This window comes from Cetorhinus maximus, chromosome 1, assembly GCF_964194155.1.
Source record: "Cetorhinus maximus chromosome 1, sCetMax3.hap1.1, whole genome shotgun sequence".
NCBI lineage: Eukaryota > Metazoa > Chordata > Chondrichthyes > Lamniformes > Cetorhinidae > Cetorhinus > Cetorhinus maximus.
The window spans coordinates 133,854,457-133,881,475 of NC_135879.1; the positions used below are offsets into that span (position 1 = coordinate 133,854,457).

At 41.5% G+C, this 27,019-nt stretch overlaps 1 protein-coding gene and 1 long non-coding RNA gene across 4 annotated transcripts in view; one reads left to right on the top strand and one right to left on the bottom strand.

The window, feature by feature from the left end:
* LOC144683762 (uncharacterized) overlaps positions 1-27,019 on the bottom strand; it is a 1,025,508-nt gene that overhangs the window by 234,064 nt on the left and 764,425 nt on the right. The window lies entirely within an intron of this gene.
* slc30a9 (solute carrier family 30 member 9) overlaps positions 1-27,019 on the top strand; it is a 142,857-nt gene that overhangs the window by 40,373 nt on the left and 75,465 nt on the right. For all 3 annotated transcript variants that reach the window (XM_078547089.1, XM_078547099.1, XM_078547107.1), the window contains 4 exons: positions 458-511; positions 9,269-9,368; positions 10,346-10,438; positions 17,289-17,371. In XM_078547089.1, the coding sequence (XP_078403215.1) occupies positions 458-511; positions 9,269-9,368; positions 10,346-10,438; positions 17,289-17,371 (330 nt within the window). The remainder of the gene's footprint in view (positions 1-457; positions 512-9,268; positions 9,369-10,345; positions 10,439-17,288; positions 17,372-27,019) is intronic.

Sequence of the window (27,019 nt, forward strand, 5' to 3'; positions counted from 1 at the left end):
TAGCAAATTCTGCTAATTCAATGCATTTAAATTTAAAATTCTTATCCTCGCCTTCAAATTCCTTCATTGACTCACTGCACACTATTTTGCAACCATTGCCAACCTTGCATCCTCTCCCACACCCTTTGGACTCTCTATTGTGCAACCTCTTCCTTTTGTGTAACCATTGATTCTCTAGAATACCCTCCCTAAACCCTCTTTGCTTTTTTATTCTGCCCTCTTCAACATTCTCAAAACCCATTTTAAATCAGGCTTTCAGTCACTCCTAATCAGCACACTATGGTTTGACATCTGTTACGAAACTTCTATTAGCAGTTTCCCCACTCCTCTCTTAAAACGCTATGCAATGTTTTCATGTTAAACACGATGTGCAACGATTATTGGTGACAATTGCTGTGCTGTCTGCAGATTTTATGAACTCGAATACTCCTGTTTCATGCCAAATTTATCTTAACAGCTCAAGGGCCCGGTGCTCCAGTTCAACCTACTTTGGAGCAAATCCAGGTGAAAGGTAAGCAATTTATTTTGTGAAATAATTATATAACAGCTTTTTGCACGGATACACAGTAATGCAATGGTTCTCAAATTATCCAGAGACCAAAATGAATAATCCAGAGAGCATGAGTTCAAATTTAATGAGCGATCCAGTGTTCCACTCCTTGACTTTTTCTCCATATATGAATCCACTACCCTATTAAGCAGTGCATTACAAATTCTAACCATATCCCCTCTGATTCTTTCGCATGTCACCTTAAACCTGTGCCCGCTGGTTATTGACCCTTCAGCTATTACAAATAGTTTCTGTCTCTTTATCTATCTTGCACACGAGCAGAGGGGAGACCTCATCTTGAGTGAGACACGGCCAGAGTGAGTGTGGGTATTGGCAATTTGGTGCACAGTGGGAATTCGGTGCAGAGGGGAAGAGGTGGTCTTTGCATTTTTTCTTTGCTATCCAACTTCTTAAATCTTCAGAGAGTGTCCTTGCCCTGCTGCAGCAGTAGAGGCTACAAGGGAGAGAAATGACTGGTAAGTAGTGGGTAAGGTCGGGTAAGTATTTACTACTTTTATTGCTTATAGTTTAAGGTCTTTTTGTGTTTTATAGTTTGTATATTCTGTAGTAACGAGGATCAGGAAAGAAGGGCCCTAGAATAATTGATTTAAAAGGTTTAACTTAAAGTGATGAGTCATGGCAGGAGAGCTCAAAGTCATAGTGTGCTCCTTGTGTTCAATGTGGGAAGCCGGGAACATTTCCAGTGCCCGCGACCAACATGTGTGCAGGAAGTGTGTCCAGCTGCAGCTCCTGGAAGCTCGGGTTTCAGAGCTGAAACGGCAGCTGGGGACACTGTGGAGCATCCGCGATTCTGAGAGCATCGTGGATAGCACGTTTAGAGAGGTGGTCACACCGCAGCTGAAGGGACTTGAGGAAGGAAGGGAATGGGTGACCACCAGGCAGCCCAAGAGAAACAGGCAGGTAGTTCAGGAGTCCCCTGGGGTCCCGCTCGCAAATCGGTGTTCCATTTTGGAGGCTGATGAGGGCGCTGGTTCCTCCAGGGAATGCAGACAGAGCCAAGCTTCTGGCACCACAAGCAGCCTGTCTGTACAGGAGGGGAGGAAGTACAATAGTAATAGGGGATTCTGTAGTCAGGGGAACAGAAAGGTGCCACTGTGGCCATCAACGTGACTCCAGGATGGTGTGTTGCCTCCCTCGTGCCAGGGTCCAGGATGTCACTGAACGGTTGCAGGGCATCCTGATGGGGGAGGGTGATAAGGCAGAGGTCATGGTACATGTTGGTACCGATGACATAGGTCGAAAGAGGGATGAGTTCTTGCATCAAGAATTCAGGGAGTTAGGCAGTAGACTAAAAAGCAGGACCTCGCAGGTTGTAATCTCTGGATTACTCCCAGTGCCACGTGCTAGCGAACACAGAAATAGGAGAGTAGCGCAGATGAATACGTGCCTTAAGAGTTTGTGCAGGAGGGAGAGTTTTAGATTCCTGGATCACTGCGACTGTTTCTGGGGAAGGTGGGACCTGTACAAGCGGGACGGTCTACATCTGAACCAGAGCAGGACTAACATCCTTGCAGGCGAGTTTGCTAGTGCTGTTGGGAGGGGTTTAAACTAATTTGGCAGGGGGAGGGGACACAATGTTAGCAGAATAGGGACACATCATAATACAGTAAAACAATCAAGTCAGAGGGAGTACAGCTGCATTACGTTTCAAGGGAGCAAGGCAAGGCTGGACGGCCGCTACTTTAATACCAGGAGTATTACAGGTAAAACGGATGAGTTAAGGGTGAGGATTGACACGTGGAATTGTGATATAGTAGCCATCACTGAGACGTGGTTGAGGGAGGGGCTGGATTGGCAGCTCAACATTCCAGGCGAGAAAGAGGAGGAGGCATTGCATTATTAGTTGAGGAGTTAGTTACTGCAGTAAGGAGAGATGATATCTTGGAGGGGGCATCGAATGAAGCTTTGTGGGTAGAGCTTAGGAATAAAAAACGGGGTAGCCACATTGTTAGGTGTTTATTATAGACCCCCAGATAGTCAGCAGGAAATTGAGGAGCAAATATGTGCACAATTTGTGGAGGTGTGTAAAAACAGTAACAATAGGGTAATTATATTAGGTGATTTCAACTTTCCCAACATTAATTGGGATAGACATAGTGTTAAGGGCTTGGATGGAGTGGATTTCTTGAAATGTGTATAGGAGAACTTTTTAGGTCAATATGTAGAAGGTCCAACAAGGGACGGCACAGTGTTGGACCTAATTATGGGGAATGAAGCCGGACAGGTGCTGAGGTGGTGGTTGGGGAGCATTTTAGTGATAGTGATCACAACATGGTACAATTTAAGCTTGTTATGGACAAAGAAATAGACAAGTTGCAAAAAACTGTTTTGGACTGGGGGAGAGTGGATTTTAGTTAAATAAGGCAGGATCTGGCCAAGGTAGACTGGGAACAACTACTTGTGGGGAAATCTACAGAAGAGCAGTGGGGGGGAGTTCAAAAAGGAAATGGGGAGGGTACAGGCTCAACATGTTCCCTCTAGGGTGATAGGAGGGAATAACAAGCCCAGAGAACAATGGATGACCAGATATTCAGGATACGATGAGTAGGAAAAGAGAGACTTTTAGCAGGTACAAGGGGAGCAAATCAGTGGAGGCATTAGTGGAGTACAGAAAGTGCAGGGTGGAGCTTAAGAAAGCAACTCTGAGAGCAAAGAGGGGATATGAGAAAGCTCTGGCTGGTAAAAGTAGGAAAAATCCCAAGATATTCTATCAGTATATCAATGGGAAGAGGATAACCAGGGAAAGAGTAGGGCCCATTAGGGACCAAGGGGGCAATCTATGGGTGGAGCCGGAGGACATCGATAGAGTGTTGAACGAATACTTCACATCCATCTTCACCCAAGAGAATGAGGATGATGGTATGGAACTCAGGGAAAGAGACTGCGAGGTTCTTGAGCAAATTGATATAGGGAGTGACAAGGTATTGGAGATGTTGGCAGACTTAAAAGTGGACAAATCTCCAGGTCTGGATGGTTTGTGCCCCAAACTGCTGAGGGAGGCAAGGGAGGAGATCGCAGGGGCTCTGACCCAAATTTTTAATTCCTCTCTGGCCATGGGGGAGGTGCCAGAGGACTGGAGAACAGCTAATGTGGTTCTGCTATTTAAGAAGGCTTGCAGAGATAAGCCAGGGGACTACAGGCCAATTCTCATGGCAGTGATAGGGAAACTATTGGAGAAAATTTTGAAGGAATATCTATCTCCACTTGGAGAGGCAAGGTTTGATCAGTGATAGTCAGCATGGCTTTGTCAGAGGGAGGTCATGCCTAACAAATTTGATTGAATGTTTTGAGGAGATGACCAGATGTGCAGATGAGGGTAGTTTATATGGATTTCAGCGACGCCTTTGACAGGGTCCCACATGGGAGACTTATAAAGAAAGCAAATGCACATGGGATACAGGGTAATTTGATAAGATGGATTCAAAATTGGCTTAGTTGTAGGAAACAGAGGGTGATGACAGAAGGCTGCTTTAGTGACTGGCGTACCACAGGGATCTGTGCTGGGTCACCTATTATTCGTCATTTATATAAACGACATAGATGACTATGTGGGGGGTGGGATCAGTAAGTTTGCGGATGACACAAAGATTGGCCGGGTGGTTAACAGTGAGGTTGAGTGTCTTGGGCTACAGGAAGATATAGACAGGATGGTCAAATGAGTAGATAAGTGGCAGATGGAATTTAACCCTGAAAAGTGTGAGGTGATATACTTTGGAAAGAGTAATTTGACAAAGAAGCATTCAATGAACAGTATGACACTAGGAAGTTCTGAGGAACAAAGGGACCTTGGCATGTGTGTCCATAGATCTCTGAAGACAGAGGGGCATGTTAGTGGGATGGTGAAAAAGGCACATGGGACACTTGTCTTTATCAATCGAGACATAGATTACAAAAGTAGAGAGGTCATGTTGGAGTTGTATAGAACCTTGGTGAGGCCACAGCTGGAGTACTGTGTGCAGTTCTGGTCGCCACATTATAGGAAGGATGTGATAGCACTGGAGGGGGTGCAGAGGAGATTCACCAGGATGTTGCCTGGGATGAAACATTTAAGTTATGAAGAGAGGTTGGAAAGACTTGGGTTGTTTTCGTTGGAGCAGAGAAGACTGAGGGGCGACCTGATCAAGGCATACAAGATTATGAGGGGCATGGACAGGGTGGATAGGGAGCAGCTGTTCCCCTTAGTTGAAGGGTCAGTCACGAGGGGACATGAGTTCAAGGTGAGGGGCAGGAGGTTTAGGAGGGATGTGAGGAAAAACTTTTTTACCCAGAGGGTGGTGACGTTCTGGAGTGCGCTGCCTGGGAGGGTGGTGGAGGCGGGTTGCTTCACATCCTTTGAAAAGTATCTGGATGAGCACTTGGCACGTTATAACATTCAAGGCTATGGGCCAAGTGCTGGAAAATGGGATTAGGTAGGTAGGTCAGGTGTTTCTCACGTGTCAGTGCAGACTCGATGGGCCGAAGGGCCTCTTCTGCACTGAGATTCTGTAAACTCATATGATTTTAACCACCTCTATCAAATCTTTTCTCAGCCTTCTCTGCTTTAATGAAAACAACCCCATATTCATCAGTCTATCCAAATAACTGTAACCCCTCATTCCTGGAGCTATTCTGGGGAAACTCCTTATTTTCCTCTCCAGACAGGATACCCTCTCCAGTACCTTCACGTCTTTCCTAAAGTGTGGTGCCCAGAATTGGATAGAGTACTCCAGCTGGGGCAGAACTAGTGTTTTATGTAAGTTATGCTAAACCTATAGGTTTTTTTATCCTGAGCCCAGGATCCCATGTGTTTTATTAACTTCTCATTATCCTCTCCTGCCACCTTCACAGATTTGTACACAAATACATCAGGTTTTTCTTTTTGCAACTCTTAAAATTGTACCACTTAACTTGTATTGTTTCTCCTCATTATTCCTACCAAAATGCATCATGTATCCATTCTGATTCCAGCAGAGAAGGAGGTCATTCAGTCTATCCCAGCTGTCTGCAAAAGTTTCCCTGCTAGTCCCACCCATCCCTTTTCCTGTATCCCTGCAAAATGTTTATTTTCAGATAGTTCCTTTGTGAAAGTCACGACTGAACCTGTCTTCACTTGAACCTACCTGCACTCAGGGAATGCATTTCGGATCTTCACAGCTCACTGCATTTTAAAAAAAAAAGAATTTTCCTCGTTGCCTTTTTGGTTACTTAGCCCAATCACCTTAATTTGCTGTTCTCCAGTTCTCAATCCTGCTGCCAATAGGAAAAGGCTTCTCTAGATACTCGGTCCAAATCCCTCATTATTTTGAACACTACCTTTTTAAAGAGGACCGTTCCAGCTTCTCCAATTTGTCCTTGCAACTGAAGTCCCTCATCCCTAGAATCATTCTCATAAATCTTTTCTGCAACCTCTCCAGTGACTTCACATTGTTCCTAAAGAATTATACAAAATACTCCAGTTGAAGCTGCATCAGTAATTTATGAAGGTTCGCCATAACTTTCTCGCTTTTGTACTTTATGCCTCTGATTATAAAACTGATGATCCAGTGTAGCTTATTAACCACTTTCTTAACCTGCTCTGTCACATTCAACAATTTGTGCACATAAAAACCCTGCAGGACTTTCTGTTCCTGCACCCCTTGTGGAGCTAACTCCTTTATTTTGCCTTTCCTCGCTCTTCCTACCAAAATGTATCACTTCACATTTTTCTGCATTAAATTTCATCTGCCACTGTCTGCCCATACCACTAGCTCATCTATGTCCTCTTGAAATCTATCACTATCCTACTTGTAGTTCACAATGCTTACAAGATCTGTGCCATCAGCAAATTTTGAAATTGTTCCCTGCACACCCAAGTCTAGGTCATTAATATAGACCAAGAAAAGCAGTGATGCTAGCACTGACCCCAGGGGAAACACCACTGTATGCCTTCCTCCAGCCTGGAAAATCAACTGTTCACAACTACTGTTTCCTTTCAGTCAACTTTGTATTGACGCTGACGCTGCCCCTGCCCCTACCCCTTTTATTCCATGGGCTTTGACTTTGCTAAGAAGCTTGTTATATGGCATTTTATAAAACACCCTTTGGAAATCCATATACACCACATCGACTTCATTACCTTCATCAACACACTCTAATCTCATCTAAAAACTCGATCAAATTAGTTAAACATGATTTACCTATAACAAATCCATGCTGGCTTTCCTTAATTAATCCCCGTTTCTCCAAGTGCCTGTTAATTTTGCCCTGAATTATTGTTTCTGAAACTACTGAATTTAAACTGACTGGCTGTAGTTGCTGGACTTATCCTCATACCCTTGCTTGAACAAGGCTGAAATATTTGCATAAAAGCAAAATACTGCGGATGCTGGAAATCTGAAACAAAAACAGAAAATGATGGAAAAACTCAGGCCTGGCAGCATCTGTGGAGAAAGAAACAGAGTTCACGTTTCGAGTCTATATGACCCTTCAGTATTTGCAGTTTACCAGTTCCCTGGCACTACACCTGTACCTATGGAGATTGGAAGGTTATGACCAGTACTTTTGCAGTTTCCACTCTTACTCTCCTCGGCATCTCATCCGGTCCTGGTGACTTTAAGTACAGCCAACCTTTCTAAAACTTCTTCATCAATTATGAACTCATCCTGTGTCTCAACTACCTCAACACTCACTATGACTTTGGTAGGGTCTTCTTCCTTGGTAAAGACAGGTGCAAAGTGCTCATTTAGTACCCAGAGTCATAAGTCATTGTCATAACAGTGCAGAAGGAGGCCATTCAGCCCATTGAGTCCATTCTGGTAAATGTCAGGTATAAATCCCCTTTTTGTTCCCTAATTGATCCCACCCCTCCTTTTATGATCCTGTTACTATTTTTATACCTATAAAGAAGTTTGGCAGCTAACATAAAAGGGAATCCAGTTTCTTCTAATACTCTTTTTGGCTCTCTGATTTCCTTTTTCACATCACCTCAACTTTCTATATTTGGCCTGGTTCCCACCTGTAATATCAAACTGGCATCTGTTATATGCACCCTTCTTCTGCTCCATCTTACTCTATATCTCTTATCATCCATGGAGCTTTGGCTATTTGTCCTACCTTTGCACCTTTTTGGGAATATTTCTTGACTGTACTTGAACCATCCCCTCTTTAAAACCAGTCCATTATTCTGTTACGTTTGCCTGCCAATCTTTGATTCCAATTCACCTGGGCCAGAGCCATTCTCACCCTAGTGAAATTGGCCCACCCCAAGTTAATTATTTTTGCTCTAGATTGCTCCTTGTCTCTTTCCATAGCTAACCTTTATGATATTATAATTGCTGTCCTTCAAATGTTCCTCTACTGCCACTTGATCTACTTGACTTGTTTCATTCCCCAGCAATCCAGCAATGTCTATTCCTTATTGACAGGGAGCATAACTGATCAATAACATTCTCCTGAACACACTTAAGAAATACCTGCCCCACTCTGCCCTTTCAAAATCACTGCCCCGTTTACTATTTGGGTAGTTAGTCTCCCATGTTTACTATTCTATAATGCTTGCAGCTCTCAGTAATTTTCTCTCAAATCTGTTGCTCTTTTGCCTGCCTAGTATTTGATGGCCTTTAAAATACATCAAATAGCAGAATAGCTCTTCTATTGTTTCTTAACTCCAACCAAATAGATTCTGTCTTTGACCCCTCAATAACATTGTAATATTTTTAAAAAGCAAGTGTTATTCTCAAGACCCACACCATGTTAGGTCTCCTTATCTTTAAGTTGTTTAAGTTGTAGAAATTGTGGGTCCACTTGCATTCAGAATAATCTAGTTACTGCTGTGCGAGTATTGAAATGAGTTCTATCTGAAGCTCATATTCAGTTATATTGTTGACGTCACTGTCAGGAGTGTCATGGGTTCCACTGATTTCATTATGGGCCACAACTTTGGACTAGCCTAGGAGTAGCTGCTAATCTCACAATATTACTCTACTGAATGAACAGACTGACTATCTATCCTAAAAAGTGAGCCCAGCTCTTCAAGGCCACTTGCCAGAATTTAATTTAAATAACTTCACTCTTGGTTTATTGATTCAGATGATTTTGTTCTTGGGTGAGACTAGATGTTATGTTGTGTCACTGAGAGATCAAAATACTTTGCGTTGATGCAAGATATGTAGTAACAGGATCTACAAAAGTTTTTAAGCTTTTAAAGATCTCTGACAGTGGTATTTGATTACTTGTTTCAGATGGTTAACGAGTTATGCGAAGATGAAATGTAATAATCTAATCTCTTGCAATTTGTGGCAGCATTTTCCACTGTAACCATGGGCAAAATTTTTCAGTTGGCATGTGGGTGCGATGGGCAGGCCCGGGAGTCGCCGGGGAATGGACCGCTGCCCACGATCGGCCCCTGACCGCGATTTCACACTGGCTGGCCAATTAGCCAGCCAGCACGAAGCGCGTGCTGAAATGCTCAGTGCTGACGGTGTGGGGGGCGGGAGGAGGGCTGGTGCTGACTTAAGAGCGGGTATGGGCAAGTGCTGAATGAAAGCTCCCTGAAGGTGCGCGCCCACACGCTGACCTAAAAATCCTGCCCCATATTTATCGGTGCTGAGTGTTTCCATTACTAATGAAAATACAAGGGATAACGAAGGGCTTTGTTTCATCAGCATTATTAGAGAAAATGTATGTGTGTGTAATTCACTTACTGTTTGAATGTTAATTCTCTTCCCCAATGTTTCTCAGTTAAAGCTATTCTGAAGAAGAGAGAATATGGGTCCACATACACTCAAAATAATTTCATCACTGGCATGCGAGCATTGAATGAATTCTGTCTAAAACCCAGGTATTCAGCAATATTGCTACAAATGATGTTTTGTTTTTTACATTAATGATGCAAAATATTTGAACATAAATGACAATCAAAATATACTGATTATGTGCATTCTGGTTAATTATACTTTCATGGAGAAGAGAAATTGTGGTATACAAATCAAGAATGTGATTTGTGAATTGTGTTGTACAAAGAGATCCTTAACGGGAACTGAATCGAGGACATAATATGAATTAACTAGGGATGGTGCATGTGTTCAGCTAGCTATAATGGATGCAAATATCTTGTTCTTAAAGGACACTGATAACAGAAATTCTGTAGCTTTGGAATTTTTTTTTGTGCAAGAGCACACTGTTTATACATTTGGAGTGTTCTTTATAAAGTGAAATGCTCTATGCACAGTGCTAATACTGTGATCTGCTATTGGCATGTAACATGTCCAAAAGTAATGTCACTTCTTTATTTTTTTTTGAAAACCATTTTCTGCCACTCAGTAGAGTTTCAGGCTTTGGGCCCAGACTGAAGCCTCACTCCTCCATGTCGCTGCATAAGTGTGTTTGTTTATGTGTACCAAATACAAGATGCACTGTAGCAGTTCACCAAGGTTGTCTCAACAGCACTTTTCCAAACCTGCAACCTCTACCAACTAGAAGGACAGGGGCAGCAGACACATGGCAACACCATCACCTGCAAGTTCCCCTCCTAGTCACACACTATCTTGACTTATAACTATATCACTGTCCCTTCTCTGTCCCTGGCTCAAAATCCTGCAACTCCCTTCCTAAAAGCACTGTGGGTGTACCTACACCAGATGGACTGCAGCAGTTCCAGAAGGCAGCTCACCACTACCTTCTCAAGGTCAATTAGGAATGAGCAATATTAAGATCTCATGAAAGAATTTTAAAAATGTAGTTCCAAAATGCTGTACTGCAATGCTGTCTAATGTAATTCCTTTTACTAAAGACCTGACTTTCTCACTTTGCTTACAGTGACCTGGAGCAATTAAGGAAGATTAGGCGGCGAAGTCCTCATGATGATACTGAGGCTTTTACTGTATACTTGAGATCTGATGTAGAAGCCAAGTAGGTATAGATCACCTTTAATTTTGCACTAGGGATGTTTAAACATTTATTAACTTTTATTTTTGTGTACTCAGTTCTGATTTTGCGATCTATTGCACTATTTTGTGAGATCCAGGTAAGTTTCATCGTACAAAAATCATAGGAAAAAAGTTGCTGAGACTGAAAACTGAATGGAGTAGGGATTGAATGTGTGGCTACCTGATCTGTGGTATGGGGTTTTATTGCTTCAATACTCCATGCCTCTGTTAATTATGACAGTTTAACTGTGAAAAGGAACAAATCCAGGTTTTTTTAATTCCCTATCGTGCTTCCCCTTTCTCCATTTTTACCCATATTAACATTCCTTGCCAGCAGTTGTAAGTCAGAATCAACAGAACGCTGAGATCAAATTTAGCTTTCTTTGTTAAATACCTTGGTGTACTGTAAGATAATAGACATTAAATTGCATTGTAAGATATTTCTAAATCATTTTATAGTTTTGTAGAAAGTTTTTGTTCAAAGTAATGCATTTTACAATGGACTTTTCAGAATATCAATCATATGTTCTGAACAAATTCTTAGTTTGGTTATCTGCTCAGAGATTCTAAGAACATAAACATCCAGATCAAGGAAAGAACTTTGGAGTCCATGAATGATTTCTGTATCCTATTGAGCAGTGGAAGGGGAAAATCTACACAGCAGGTCTAAAGGTGTGAGAAAAAGACCAGCAGAGTGTATGGGCAGGTTGGAGACTGTTATCTAATTTTAAGAATTCTATACACAAATGCATAAGATCTAAAATAAGTGGACATGCAAATTCAGCTTAGAGTATGGCGATAGTAGCTATTACAGAGAAATCAGGAGTGGAGTGGGAATAGCAATATTGTTAAGATACATGATTACAACAGGGATTTCAGTAAGGGTGGTAAGGCAACAAAAACACTTGGGTACCATTAAAGAACAGCAGAAAATACAACACTTGGTAGGTGTTTCTGTTTAGCTAATAATGATGAAAAGTGGGGATGTATAAGTATGCAACACAGCGAAATATACAGCAAAAGCGATATAAGAGATATTGAATTTCACAAAGTAGCAAAATAGCTCAAGTAATCAAGACAATGAATTTCTAGAATGGATTTGGGACTTTTATTTAGTGATGAGAAATGAGCCAGAACTAGCCAACAAGTTCCCATACTGACAGATTATTATGAACAGTGATCATAATATGATTGAATTGTGAAAAGTAATGGCACTGGTTTACAACTCTATTTTTAAAAAAAGCAAACAAAGCACTTGGGTTCATTTCTATAGGGATAGAATTGAAAAGCAAAGAAATTGTTAAATTTGTATAGATGCCTGATTAGATCAAATTGGAGTACTGTGAACAGTTCTGGTAACACTCATAAAAAGGAACTATAGAAGCACTGGAGAAGGTACAAAAATATTTATTCGAATGATACCAGAAAAGAGAGGCTATACCTATCAGGAAAGATTGAAGAAGCTGGAGCTTTTTCTCCAGGAGAGAGAACACTGAGGGGTGACCTGATAAACACCCTCAAGATTATGAAAGAGTATGAACAAATAGATGTAGAGAAGAGGTTTCCACTTATGGTTGAGACCAGACTAGAAGCAATGAATATAACTTAGTCACTAATAAGTCCAATATGGAATTCTGAAGAAGCTTCTTTACCTAGAGAGTTAGAATGTTATAAGAGTGGTTGAGGTGAAAAGCAGAGATGCATTCATGGAGAAGCCAGATAGGTACATGAGAGTGAAAAGAATAGAAGGATATATTGATGGGGTTAGATGAAGAGGGTTGGTTGGAGGCTTGTATGGCACATAAACACATCATTTAACTCAACAGGATCAAGCACTGTTTCTGTGCTGTAAGTACTTTGAATTTGTTATTGTCAGAGAGAGAAGGGAGAGTTATAAAACAAGGTTTTAAACTTAAGACAGACTTTGACGGGATGGGAAATGAATTGACCACAGTAGTTTGGGCTGAACTGTTAATGGATAAACCTATAAAAAGTGGGAAGTATTTGAAGTAGTATCTGATGGAATACAAAACAGACATATCATTAAAAATCAAAGGCTCCATTTCTATAGCTAAGTGACTATAATTAACAATTGAGTCAGACACCAAGCTAAAAATGAAAGCTTTTTAAAAAAACTGCAAGGTAAAGTGGAAATCCACCTGACATGGAAAGCTATAAAAGACAGCAAAAGAGTACAAAGAAAATTTACGAGGTGCAAAAACTTTGCTTTTAGCAAAGTTTTTTTAGTAAGTGTATTAAGAGAATTATAAAGGGAAATGTGGGCCCAATAAAGACAGGTGCAGGTGAGACAAAATGGATAATAAAGAAATGGTAGATTGTTAAATTGAGTATTTTGTATCTATTTTCACAGTGGAGAACAAAATACCAGCGGTACAAGGGAACCTAAAATTAAGCCAAGGGGAGGGAGGAACTTGGTGGATTTAATATGAATTAAAAAATGGTAATGAGAAAATTGAGAATTAAGATACACTCCAGGACCTGATGGTTTCCACCCCAGAGTACTAAAAGAAATAGGTGAGGACATTACAGATGCGTTAGCCATAATTTTCCAAAGTTCTCCAGATTTTGGGTTTGGTGTCATTCTTTGCACTTGAGAAGTACAAATGTCATTCTTATTTAAGGAGGTGGGGAGAAAAATGCTAACTACTGATCTGCCAGTGTAATTTTGGGAGGTTAATGGAATCAATCATCAGGGCCAGTGTGACTGAGCACTTGAACAAGAAAGCAATTCAGCATGGATTTGTGAAGAGTAAGTTATGTGTGATTAACAATTGAATTATTTGAGGAAGCTACAGTTCTAGAGGTAGGACTGTGAATGGACTTACGGAAACTTGCAGAGTCATCTCATTTTCCTGCTCTTTCCCCATAGGATTACATTTTTTCCCCCTGCAGGTATTCAATTCCTTTTGAAAGCAGATTCAGTAGCAACTTCAACCACGTTGTCAGACAGAACATTCCTGACTCAGCATGCTTTGTTTAAAAAAAAAATCTAATTTTTGTTTCAAAATTTAAAAATAAATTCTGTTTTGACCTTTTTGATGCCTTAACTGCAGTATGCCATGGAGATTAATGACTGTATTGAGAGAGATTTGTAAAATGGAATGTGAGTCCAATAAAAATCAATACAGGTGAGACAAAGTATGTTAGGAGATTATGCCAATACATTTCGCTCCATTGATCTCAAGAAACAGCTGAAGGGTACCTGTTATAGCAAAGGCTATGGGCCCTGACAACACCCGAGTTATTGCACTGAAGGTTTGTGCTCCAGAACTAGCTATGCAACTAGCCACGCTATTCCATATCAGCCGTAATACTGGTATCTACCTGACAATGTGGAAAATTGCTCAAATATGCTATGAAAAGGAGGACAAATCTCTGATCTGGCTAATTATCATCCCATCAGTTTACTCTCAAAGTGGAAGGTGTGGTTGACAGTGCTATCAAGCAGTGCTTACCCAACAATAACCTATGCACTGATGCTCAGTTTGGGTTCCACTTGGCTCATGACCTCATTACTGCCTTGATTCAAACATGGACAAAAGAGCTCAATACCAGAGGTGAGATGAGAGTGAGAGCCATTGACAGCAAGGCAGCATTTGGCGAATGTGGCATCTAGGAACCCTAGCAAAATTGAAACCAATAGGAATCGGGGAAAACTCTCTACTGGTTGGAGTTGTGCCCAGCACAAAGGAAGATGGTTGTGGTTATTGGTCTCCAATCATCTTAGCCCCAGGACATTGTTGCAGGAGTTCCTCAGGGTAGTGTCCTAGCTTCAATCATCTTCAGCTGCTTCATAAATGGCCTTTCCTTCATCATAAGATTGAAATGAGGATGTTCATTGATGATTCTACAGTGTTCAGCTGCATTTGCAACTCCTTAGGTACTAAAATAGTCCGTGCCCACATATGCAGCAAGACCTGGCGAATATTCAGGCTGGGACTGGCAAATGGCAAGTACCATTCATGCCAAACAAGTGCCAGGCAATGACCATCTCCAACAAAAGAGAATGTAACCATTGCCTCTTGACATTCAATGGCATTCCCATCGCTGAATCCCCCACCACTAATTTCCTGGGAATTACCATTGACCAGAAACCTTAATGGACCAGCTATATAAATACAATGGCTACTGAAGTAAGTCTGAGACAGGGAATCCTGTGGTGAGTAACCCGCCTCCTGACTTCCCAAGCCTGTCCACCATCTACAAGGCACAAGTCAAAAGAGCGATAGAAGACTCTCCAATTGTCTGATAAGTGCAGCTTAACAACTCTCATTAAACTCAACATTCTGGACCAAGCAGCCTACTTGATCAGCATGCACTCCACCACCTTCGACATTCCCTGCTTCTACCACCCGCACACAGTGGCAGCCATGTGTACCATCTAGAAGATGCACTGCAGCAACTCTCCAAGGCCCCTTCAACAGCACTTTTTAAAAAACCCAGCACCTCAACCAGCTAGGAGGACAAGGGCAGGAGACACATGGGAACACCACCACCTTCAAGACCCCTTTCAACCACTTACGATCCTGATTTGAAACTATATTATCAAGCCTTCACTATTGCTGCATTAAAATCCTGGAGCTCTCTCCTTTACAGCACTGTCTGTGTACCTACATCACACACACTGCAGTGGTCAAAGCTGGCAGCTCACCACCAGCTTCTCAAGGACAATTAGGGATGGGCCTTTTACATTCTTTCCTTCTCTCCTGGAATTTTGATTGCTGGGGTAAAGCTATATTGTAGCTGACAGCCTTTTGTTGGTTTTGTGTGAACCCAGAAACAGTGATTTTTCAGTACATTCTACCATAACAGGAAGCTCTGGTGAATTTTCATCTTTGCTAACCCAAAGACTCTGAAGCCAGTTATACTGTTCTTGTTGATGCTTTGGAATGGATCAAGTAATTCACCACAGACTGGGGCTTAATGCTGGGATCTCTGTTCTGGCTCAGAACACTGGGCAGTGTGTTTATCTAAGACATTGGGAGTTCGGGTATGAACAGGGACTTCAGCAATAATGAACTATATCTCTGCAGTTTTGCAAACATTTTGTGACAGCATTTCATTTTCATCGTAATTGTATGCATGTCATTTTTCAAAAATGGTATATCTTAAACAATTATTTTTGTGATTTAAAAGCTCAAAACTACAGCCTTAGCAAGACCAATGGAAGAAAATATTGTCTTTAAACTCATTCTGAAATTAAAATAATTTAAATAGCTAGCTCTTCTACCACAGATCTCTTTGACATTTACCTTATTTCACCATTTACCAATTCTATTAACAAGGGACATTTTAAAATATTTTTGTTCTTAATTATAAAAACTTAAATTAGACTATCTTGAATATTTTGGAGTCTGAGATGCGTCACTGAATGAACGGCAAAAGTCAGTGAGAAAAAGTTGCATTCGGTGGTGAGATATCAGCCTCAGCATGCAGTTTTACTATATGCCAAGTTGAAAATAGTGGCCCTGATGGAACAATTGGATTTTTGATTTCTCTTTATGGAAAATCATTTAGCAAGCCTTTATTGTTTGAAATGATTGAAGAAGTGTGTCATTTTTAGAACAGTGGCATTATTTGCAAGTGGCGCAGTGTTCTGTTTCAGCATGCTGTACATTTTCTTTTCCTCAATCCCTCAAATTTTACCCTTTAGACCCTTCACCACCCCCCCACCTTTTTCTGGAAAAGCATTCTGTAGGGTGATTTCTTCCTGTGTAAGCCTAAAGTAAAAGTAAATGTTATTGTCCTCTCAAACTGTCATGTCTGAAATATTTGCTTAGCACAGACCAGTGAATGAACCAATTGACATCTTTGTTATCTTGGTTAGTACTATGTTAGCTCCTTGAATTGTTGAAATTAGTGAAAAGGAGAATTTCCATTCTTTGCCAGCTGTTCAACTCTAAACTCTTATCCCATTTTCCCCCATAGGGCTGGATCTTGCAAAATTTGCCCAATATTCTATGGCAGAACACTGTATTGTGATCAAGAATTCAATGCTCTATTAACCTTCCAATATTTCTTCTAACTTCTTTCTCATTCCTCTAGTGATGAGCCTGAAATTCTGCCAATTTTACCAATTTGTTCACCAATCTATCACTGTTTAGTTTTTCGAAACCTTTCATAAGTTCTTTGGCTGTAAGGCACTTTGAGACATCCTGAGGTTGTGAAAGGTACTATATAAATGCAAGCCTTTTCCTTTTATTGAACTGCATCTGCCATGTGCTGATCCACTAAACTGTACTTCAGCATTCTTCATCACATTTACCATAACAGATAATTTTGCCAAAATAAAACTTTAGGAAAACTTCCCTTCTGCCTATTTCCAAATCCTTAATATAACTGTAAATAAAAGGTATCTACACAGTTTCTAAGTGCACACTACATCCTGCTAATCCAAAAATATTATTTTCTGCCACATTGCACCTCTGTCCATCCCTTAACTTTTGCAACCTGCTGCATTTACACCTTGAATTATTAGGGAACTTCATTGTGTATTTGTAAACAAGTGGAATAGAAGTTTTCCAAACACTTATGAAACCCATTTTCACTAACCAATGAATAAAATAAAAACAATCGAGTATTATGTGGAAACGCAAATATCCATGTTCCCTGACTTGAACACAAACTGACAAAACAAATGTACTTGGCTTTAAGATGATGCTTTAGCAAGGATTCTACTGACAAATGTGTATATGATAATTCTAAATAACTTAAACCATTCTTAAGTTTTTTTAAAATTTGGGATACAAAATGTAATACACGTCTGTAAGGTAGTTACAGCACTTCTAACAGATGTTCAATATTTCTTTAAGGGCTCTTGAGATGCATGGTAGCCGAGAAGCTCTTGCAAGGGCAAAAAAGCAGCGTCAAAGTGAAGAAATTGCATATAAAGAAAGTAAGTCTGTGTGAAAAATATTTTACAAAGTTTCAAATGTGATTGAGATGTTTTGATCTGGACCATCCATTCTATTTGGGAAGAGCTGAAAAAATGTGAGATATGCACTGGAATAGTATTTGACCTTTCTGATAGTGAAGTGAAAATATGTAACAGACTATTAATCCAGAAACCCAGGGTAATGCTCTGGTGACCCAGGTTCGAATTCTGCCACGGCAGATGATGAAATTTGAATTCGCTAAAAATCTGGAATTAGAAATCTAATGATGACCATGAAACCATTGTCAATTGTTGTAAAAACCCATCTGGTTCACTCATGTCCTTTAGGGAAGGAAATCTGCTGTCCTTACCTGGTCTGGCCTACAGGTGACTCCAGACTCTCAGCAATGTGGTTGACTCTGAAATGGCCTAATAAGTCACTCAGTTGTATCAAACCACTACAAAGTCACAAAAAAGGAATGAAAAAGGACGGACCACCTGGTATCAATCTAGGCACCGGAATGACAATGGCAACCTCAGCCCTGTCGACCCTGCAAAGTCCTCCTTACTAACACCTGGGGGCTATTGCCAAACTCGGGAGAGCTGCCTCACAAGTAGCAGCCTGACCTAGTCATCCTCATGGAATCATACAGATAACGTTCCAGACCAGACACCACAATCATCATCCCTGGGTATGCCCTGTCCCACCGGCAGGACAAACCCAGCAGAGGTGGCAGCACAGTGGTATACAGTCGGGAGGGAGTTGCCCTGGGAGTCCTCAACATCGACTCTGGCTCGCATGCAGTCTTCTGGCATCAGGTTAAACATGGGCAAAGAAACCTCCTGCTGATTACCACGTACTGCCATCCCTCAGCTGATGAATCAGTGCTCCTCCATGTTGAACGCCACTTGGAAGAAGCACTGAGGGTGGCAAGGGTGCAGAATGCACTCTGGGTGGAAGACTTCAATGTCCATCACCAAGAGTGGCTCAGTAGCACCACTACTGACCGAGCTGGTCGAGTCCCAAACGACATGGCTGCTAGACTGAGTCTGCGGCAGGTGGTGAGGGAACCAAGAAGAGGGAAAAACATACTTGACCTCCTCCTCAACCTGCCTGCCGTAGATGCATCTTCCCACGTTAGTATTGATAGGAGTGACCACCGGACAGCTGCTGTGGAGACAAAGTCCCGTCTTCACATTGAGAATACCCTTCATCGTGTTGTGTGGCACTACCAGTATGCTAAATGGGATAGATTTCAAACAGATCTAGCAGCTCAAGACTGGGCATCCATGAGGCGCTGTGGGCCATCAGCAGCAGGAGAATTATACTCGAACACAATCTGTAACCTCATGGCCCGGCATATCCCCACTCTACCATTACCATCAAGCCAGGGGATCAACCCTGGCTCAATGAAGAGTGCAGAAGGGTATGCCAGGAGCAGCACCAGGCATACCTAAAAAAGAGGTGTCAACCTGGTGAAGCTATAACTCAGGACTATTTGCGTGCCAAACAGCATAAGCAGCAAGTGATAGACAGAGCTAAGCGATCCCACAACCAATGGATCAGATCTAAGCTTTGCAGTCCTGCCACATCCAGCTGTGAATGGTGGTGGACAATTAAACAACTTGCTGGAGGAGGAGGCTCCACAAATATCCCTATCTTCAATGATGAAGGAGCCCAGCACATCAGTGCAAAAGATAAGGCTGAAGCATTTGCTACAAACTTCAGCCAGACGTGCCGAGTGGATGATCCATTTCTACCTCCTCCAGAGGTCACGGATGCCAGTCTTCAGCCAATTCGGTTCACTCCACATAATATCAAGAAGCAGCTGAAGGCACTGGATACTGCAAAGGCTATGGACCCTGACAATATTCCGGTGATTGTTCTTGAGACGTGCTCCAGAACTTGCTGTTTCCCTAGCCAAGCTGTTCCAGTATAGCTACAACACTGGCATCTACCCGGCTATGTGGAAAATTGCCCAGGTATGTCCTGTACACACACAGGATAAATCCAACCTGGCCAATTACAGCCTCATTAGTCTGTTCTCAATGATCAGTAAAATAATGGAAGGGGTCATCAAAAGTGCTATCAAGTGGCACTTGCTTAGCAATAACCTGCTAACTGACGCCCAGTTTGTGTTTCATCAGGGCCACTCAGCTCCTGACCTCATCATTACAGCCTTGGTTCAAGCATAGACAAAAGAGCTGAACTCCCGAGGCGAGGTGAGAATGACTGCCCTTGATATCCAGGCCACATTTGACCGAGTGTGGCATCAAGGAGCCCTAGCAAAACTCAAGTCAATGGGAATCGGAGGGGGGGAAAACTCTCCTCTGGTTGGAGTCATACGGAGCACAAAGGATGATGGTTGTGGTTGTTGGAAGTCAGTCATCTCAGCTCCAGAACATCACTGCAGGAGTTCCTCAGGGTATAATCCTAGGCCACACCACCTTCACCTGTTTGATCAAGACCTTCCTTACATCATAAGGTCAGAAGTGGGGATGTTTGCTGCTGATTGTGCAATGTTCAGCACCATTTGTGACTCAGATACCGAAGCAGTCCACATCCAAATGCAGCAAGGCCTGGACAATATCCAGGCTTGGGCTGAGAAGTGGTAAGGAACATTCGTGCCACACAAGTGTCAGGTAATGACCGTCTCCAACAAGAGAAAAATCCAACCATTGCCCCCTGTTGTTCAATGGCATTGCCTTCACTGTATCCCCTACTATCAACATCCTGGGGATTACCATTGACCAGAAATTGAACTGGACTAGCCATATAAATACTGTGGCTACAAGAGCAGGTCAGAGGCTAGGAATTGTACAAAGTGTAACTCACTTCCTGACTCCCCAAAGCCTGTCCACCATCAACAAGACACAAGTCAGGAATGTGATAGAATACTCCCCACTTGCCTGGATGAGTGCTGCTCCCACAACACTCCAAGAAGCTTGACACTGTCCAGGACAAAGCAGCCTGCTTGATTGGCACCACATCCACAAGCATTCACTCCCTCCCTCCACCACCGACGCACAGTAGCAGCAGCGTGTACCACCTGCAAGATGCACTGCAGGAATTCACCAAGGCTCCTTCGACAGCACCTTCCAAACCCACGACCAAAGGACAAGGGCAACACATAGACGGGAACACCACCACCTGTAAGTTTCCCTCCAAGTCACTCACCACCCTGACTTGGAAATATATTGCCGTTCCTTCACTGTCGCCGGGTCAAAATCCTATAACTCCCTTCCTAACAGCACTGTGGGTGTATCTACACTGCATAGACTGCAGCGGTTCAAGAAGGCAGCCCACCACCACCTCAAGGGCAGCTAGGGATGGGTAATAAATGCTGGCCCAGCCAATGAAGCTCACACCCCATGAGTGAATAAAAAACAACGAATACCACTGCTTTTGGTATTGAAGCCTGAACACAACAGACTAGTGAATCAGGAACAATTGATTCATTTTTCCTTAATGTCTTTTTGAGTTTTGTCAATGTAACTCCGCTGATTGGAATATTTTTATGTAATTTGATTGAAATCAAACATTTCTAAAAATTTGGTAAAAGGAATATTGTGAAAGAACATGATTATAATTTAAAATCAAATGCAATATCTTGTAAAACTGTAGTGGGCATCTGTGTTTTTGAACTGATACAAATCAGTGTAAGATTAAACAGCCTCACAAAATGACAATTGTTTTGATACTTTCATCAGAAATGAGTATTAAACTCACCTATTTAGGGAAGTTAGGTGTACGGGAAAATAACGTGTAGCTTAAGGAAAGTAATCCTTAGGGAAGAATGCAGATAATTTGAGGGGCAGGTGGGAATGGACAGAGTAGTTGAGGTACAGTGCTGGGTATGGAACAGCATCATTAACAGGAATAAAGTAATTTACTTAGTATTTTGGGGAAGTGAGTAATGAAGATCGATGTAGATAATTTAGCGCATAGGGAGTGATTGTACATGAAGTAGTTGTTTAGAAAAACATAAAAAATAGGAGCAGGAGTAGGCCTTTCGGCCATTCGAGCCTGCTCCGTCATTCATTATGATCATGGCTGATCATCCAACTTAATAGCTTTCTCCCGCTTTCTCCCCATATCCTTTGATCCCTTTTGCTGCAAGAACTATATCTAACTCCTTTTTGAAAACATACAATGTTTTGGCCTCAACTACTTTCTGTTGTAGTGAATCCCACAGGCTCACCACTCTCTGGGTGAAGAAATTTCTACTCATCTCAGTCCTAAATGGTCTACCCTATGTCCTCAGACTGTGACCCCTGGTTCTGGACTCCCCTACCGTCGGGAACATCCTTCCTGCATCTACCCTGTCTAATCCTGTTAGAATTTTATAAGTTTCTATGAGATCCCCCCCCCCTCATTCTTCTGAACTCCAGCGAATATAATCCTAACCGACTCAATCTCTCCTCATATGTCAGTCCCGCCATCCCAGGAATCAATCTGGTAAACCTTCACTGCACTCCCTCTATAGCAAGAACATCCTTCCTCAGATAAGGAGACCAAAACTGCACACAATATTCCAGGTGTGGTCTCACCAAGGCCCTGTATAATTGCAGCAAGACATCCCTGCTCCTGTACTCGAATCCTCTCACAATGAAGGCCAACATACCGTTTGCCTTCTTTACTACCTGCTGTACCTGCATGCTTACCTTCAGCAACTGGTGTACAAGGACACCCAGGCCTCGTTGTACATTCCCCTCTCTCAATTTATAGCCATTAAGATAATCTGCCTTCCTGTTTTTGCTACCAAAGTGGATAACCTCACATCTGTCCACATTCTACTGCATCTGCCATGCATTTGCCCACTCACTCAGCTTGTCTAAATCACCCTGAAGCATCTCTGCATCCTCCTCACAGCTCACCCTCCCACCCAGCTTTGTGTCATCTGCAAATTTGGAGATGTTACATTTAATTCCCTCATCTAAATCATTAATATACATTGTGTATAGCTGGGGTCCCAGCACCAAACCCTGCGGTACCCCATTAGTCACTGCCTGCCGTTCAGAAAAAGACCCATTTATTCCTACTCTTTGTTTCCTGTCTGCCAACCAGTTTTCTATCCATCTCAATACACTACTCCCAATCCCACGTGCTTTAATTTTACACTTTTAAGTTTAAGCATGCAAGAGTAGTTAGAAGCGATATGCAGTGAGTACTGCAGGAGAAGGAAGCGAGGGATGGTAGTTTAAAATAAATAGAGAAGAGTAGAATTGAATAGGTAAATGGATATGGAGCATGGGGAAAAGAGAACCTAGGTGGATGTGGAGAGCCAGTAAGAGCCAGAGGAAGTTGGAGGACAGGGCTGAAGTGAGCAGAAAGGGAAAAATTGAAGCAATGTGTTAATAGGAATAAATGGGGAAAAAATTATGTGGAAATGAAAAGTAATTTTCATGGACGAGTGGAGCAAATAGTAGACCTAAAGCAGATAAATGAAGTTGAGGGGCACAATAAAATTGCAAAGCAGGTAAGAAGTAAGCTTCATTTTTAGGAGAACATGATTGAATAAAATTAATTAATAAAAGGTAAATAATAACATGATTTTTACCAAGAGAAAGGCTTTCCCCAAAGTAATTAAATGAAATGATCCGTGGTCTAGTAAAAATCCACTAATTACTTAAATAAAGTTGCAAATCAATGAGCCATCAGGGATTCCCAAAGTTAAATAAATGTCACAGGATCTCTGGGTCAGCAAAGGTCCCTGGAGTTAAATAAACATTATTGGAGTTGAGTCAGCTGGGGTGTTAGGAATTCTGGCAGCAGGTGAGAGATGACTGGAGTGAGGCTGAGGCAGAAGTGGAACAATTTAAAAAAAAAAAAATATTTTTTTGCAGCTTGCAAGAGTGGGCTAATGGCAATATTTGTGTTTCATACCTATGCCTCTGAACTCATGTCCAGGAATTAAGAAAGGAGTGCAAATGCTTTATGAGCAGGTAGAAGATTGAGGAGAATCTATAGCACCTGCCAGTTATCATTTTATTACAGAATTGTTACAGTACACAAGGAGGCCATTTGGCCCATCGTGCCTGCACCAGTTCTCTGAATGAACAACTCTCAGTTCCATTTTCCTGCTTTATCCCCGTTGCCCTGCACATTCTTTTCAAATAAACAGCGAGCATAAATTTAAGAAAAAGAATTGAGAGATTAGATAAACATTAAGCAGATCATAGCTTAAAAATGCAATTCGTGCCTCAAACCATTGAAGTAGGGTCCTTAAATTCTTTGAAATGAAAGTTGCATTGTTGCTTGAAAAAGCGGAATACTGTATTGAAGAGTGTGATGAGGAAGCAGGGGAGTGGGGTTAAATTAGGTGCTTATGTGGAGAATAATACTGGCACAGAATTGATGGACCAGTTGACATACTTCTCTGCAACATTCCCTGATATATGTGCTCAATAGCATAAGGCAGCAAATCACCTGATTACCGTAAGTAGTGAGCAGCATAGCAGAAGATCTTTTAAAAAATATATATAAAAGTATTTGTTGTGTACATTTTTGTCCATCACATTAGTTTCACATTGTGTAACTTTTCCAAATTTGTGTTGCCTTGCACTTGGTTAAAATTTCATATACATGAAACTGAGAGAAATATACAGGAAGAAAACTGGCAAATCAAGTTGATTAAATTTCCAATTGAAAAAATTTAGCAACGCATTCTATGAATAAAGGAAATGTCTATCCATGAAAACATTCCAAATGTCCTCCTCCTAAACTGGCAAACTTAGTGATACAAAATCAATAGGTGGGAAAAAACCAGCTAGTCTATCACCTTGCTCCATACCGCAATGGCTGATCTATCATGGCTAAACACTTGTGTCTGCTGACTTCCCTCCACGCGTCTTGCACCCATCCCTGTCGTTTTATAACCTCCTGGGAGAGGCAAAATACAGGAAAAACGCAGGGTCAATAGAGGGAAGAAAATGCTGCATAAAATTTCTCTCGCCGGCTTCAGGCAATCAAAGCCAGTCCCTGAGATCACACTGACCAAGTGTTAGCTATAAAGACACTTGGCTTCCGAGTGATTTGATAGCTGCTTCTGTCAGGGGTCAATCTAGCTCCCTGTTGAAGGCATGGAGAGTTTCAACACCCAACACGATAGCCTGTAATGTATTCCAGAGGCTGTGTTCTCTGTAAAAAGGACTGCATAACTATGTAAGAGTAGGAATTGAATGTTTAAATTCATGTTCACTGGTCCTCCCCAATCTGTTAAACTGGAATAACCTATCCATATGCATGCTATCCAGTATTTTAATTATTTTACAGACCCCAACAGGCTACCTCTAAATCTGCTACTCTAAATGGATCAAGGGCCTTGAGTCTGTTTGAGTAGTCTTTAAGCAAGTATTCATTCTTTTGGCTTTGTTTGGACCTTTTCCAAGTTGCCAAGGGCCATTGTCATGTCTTGGGCCTGGACATAATTGTTCTCGCAGTAATTAACCATGTGGTCAGGTTCTGGTAGCTCTCTATCATCGACCTCTTGACAACCATATGGGGAAATCAAACGAAACTTGCATACAGTATTCTTGATGCTGCCTATCAGCAACCTTTATGGTATCAAAATGGTGTCCTTTGATTTATAATGAATGGTTATATTAATAGGGCCCAGTGCCTAATATGAATCTTAAGTGATCTGTGCACATTAACACCAAGATCTTTTTCCCTCTTAACCTCTTTCATTATTGTTCCCTGCAAATGGTGCGTTGGACCTGCCAACATGCATGATGCTACATTTATCTAAATTAAATGCCATTTGTCAATGTGTGACCCACTTCCCAGCACATGTAAATCTTTTTGGATTTGATTGTACTCCTCTACCATGTTAATTCTTGCACAGATTTGATGTCATTTGCAAACTTACTTTCCATTCTTCCAACACTGCTGTTCAGATCATTAATAAGGACCATGAATAGTAGCGGACCTAGGACTGATCCCTGGGGGACACCACTAGCGATGTACCTCCTAGTTGAGCCACATCTGTTAACTACAATGTTTTGACTGTAGGATTGGAGCCAATTTCTAATCCGGTGTTTCAAATTTCTAGTGTGCTATAAGATTCCATCTTATGAGGTAACCTAGTGTGAAGTAACCTAATTTGGGCTATGTTATCAAAGTCCAGGCAGACAATGTCTACTGGATTTTCCTCATCCATTACCCTAGTGACTTCCTGAAAAGAAAAACTCATTTGTTAATAGACCTATTTTTCTAGAAGCTGTGTTGTGAATTTATAATGACTTCTTCCCTTTCCTAATGACCATAAAGAACATCTTTTATCTCTTCTAGCATCTTTCCAATAATGGACAACAATCTGATAGGCCAGCAGTTCACTGGTTCTTTCTTCCCTGTTTTTGAAAATATGAACTACATGACTAACTTCCAGTCTAAGGGAGTTGTGTCTCACTCTTTTGAACTGTTGAATATATGAGGAGGAGCATCCATCCCATCGCTTTGACCACCTTTGATTAGATAATATCCAGACCTAGAGCCCTATCTTTTTGAGGGCTTCTAATCGTTCCAAAATGGCATTACTATCTATTTTAACATCTATTCTATTTAATACTGTGCATTCCTTCTCTGGAACATCAACATCTATTGGAGTATAGACTGAAAAATAGTCATTTAGCAGGTCTGTCAGAATAAATCTGCCCTTCAGTATCCTTTCAGGGCCTTATACAACTCTTAATGGTCTTTGACATCTAATGTGCCAGAAGAAGCTTTTTCTGTTGCCGCCACAGTTACACAGACTATCTCCTTTTCCAGAGATCTCTTGGTTAATCTTATGACTGTGTTTGTCTTCCTGACATGTGATACCTTGAGATGTACATGGATTCATTCTGTTTGAGAATAGTTTTAAATAAACCCCATTTGTCCTCAGTAATTGATTGTCCATCCAGATGGATTGCCCTGTCAGCTTCTGCAATTTCTTGAGTCATTTTTGTAAAGTTAGCCCTCTTAAAATCTGGGGGCAGCGTTACATTGGTTACAGTCTTGGATTAAACCTAATTATATCATGATCAGAACTGGCCAGGTGTTTCTCCCTCATGGAGATTTGGTATAGCAGTAAGGATACAGTTAAAAAAACAGATATAAAATTTGTTTATCTTTAGTTGCCTCTCTGTGTAATGAAAGTCATTGATTTCTATAGAACTCTTCAGCTACTGTTGAGTAAAGAAAGTTATATCTAGCTCTGAAACACAAAAAAACGAAAAGAAAAGCCTAACCAGGCCAGTGGGAAGGAAAAATCAAAGAACCCACAGGAGTGCTGCATTGGGCTGCATTAGAGTGCTTCGGTTGGAGTTTGGTGAGAGAGAGACTTTTGAGGGTTAATTTCTATCTAAAGTCTAATCTTTAATTTAGCAACTAATTGAAAGTTGCTCTTTGGGTTGGGGGAGGGTGAGTTTTAGTCCAGCTTTAAAATAGGGGATATACACAGGTTCTGCTTGCAGCTGCAGCTAGTTAATTAGTTAACTGGCTTAAACAGGGTTTCAGAAGCTAGATTCAGACAGCATAAAAGCAAGCATTCTCCAGTGCTGCTTTTGTCTTAATGAGAGTGCTGCTTTGGGCTGTATTAGAATGCTTCAGTTGGAGTTTGGTGATGGAGGGAGTTCGCTGAAGAGGGAAGGAGTTGATCCTTTCATTTTCTACCTTTCCTCTGTAAG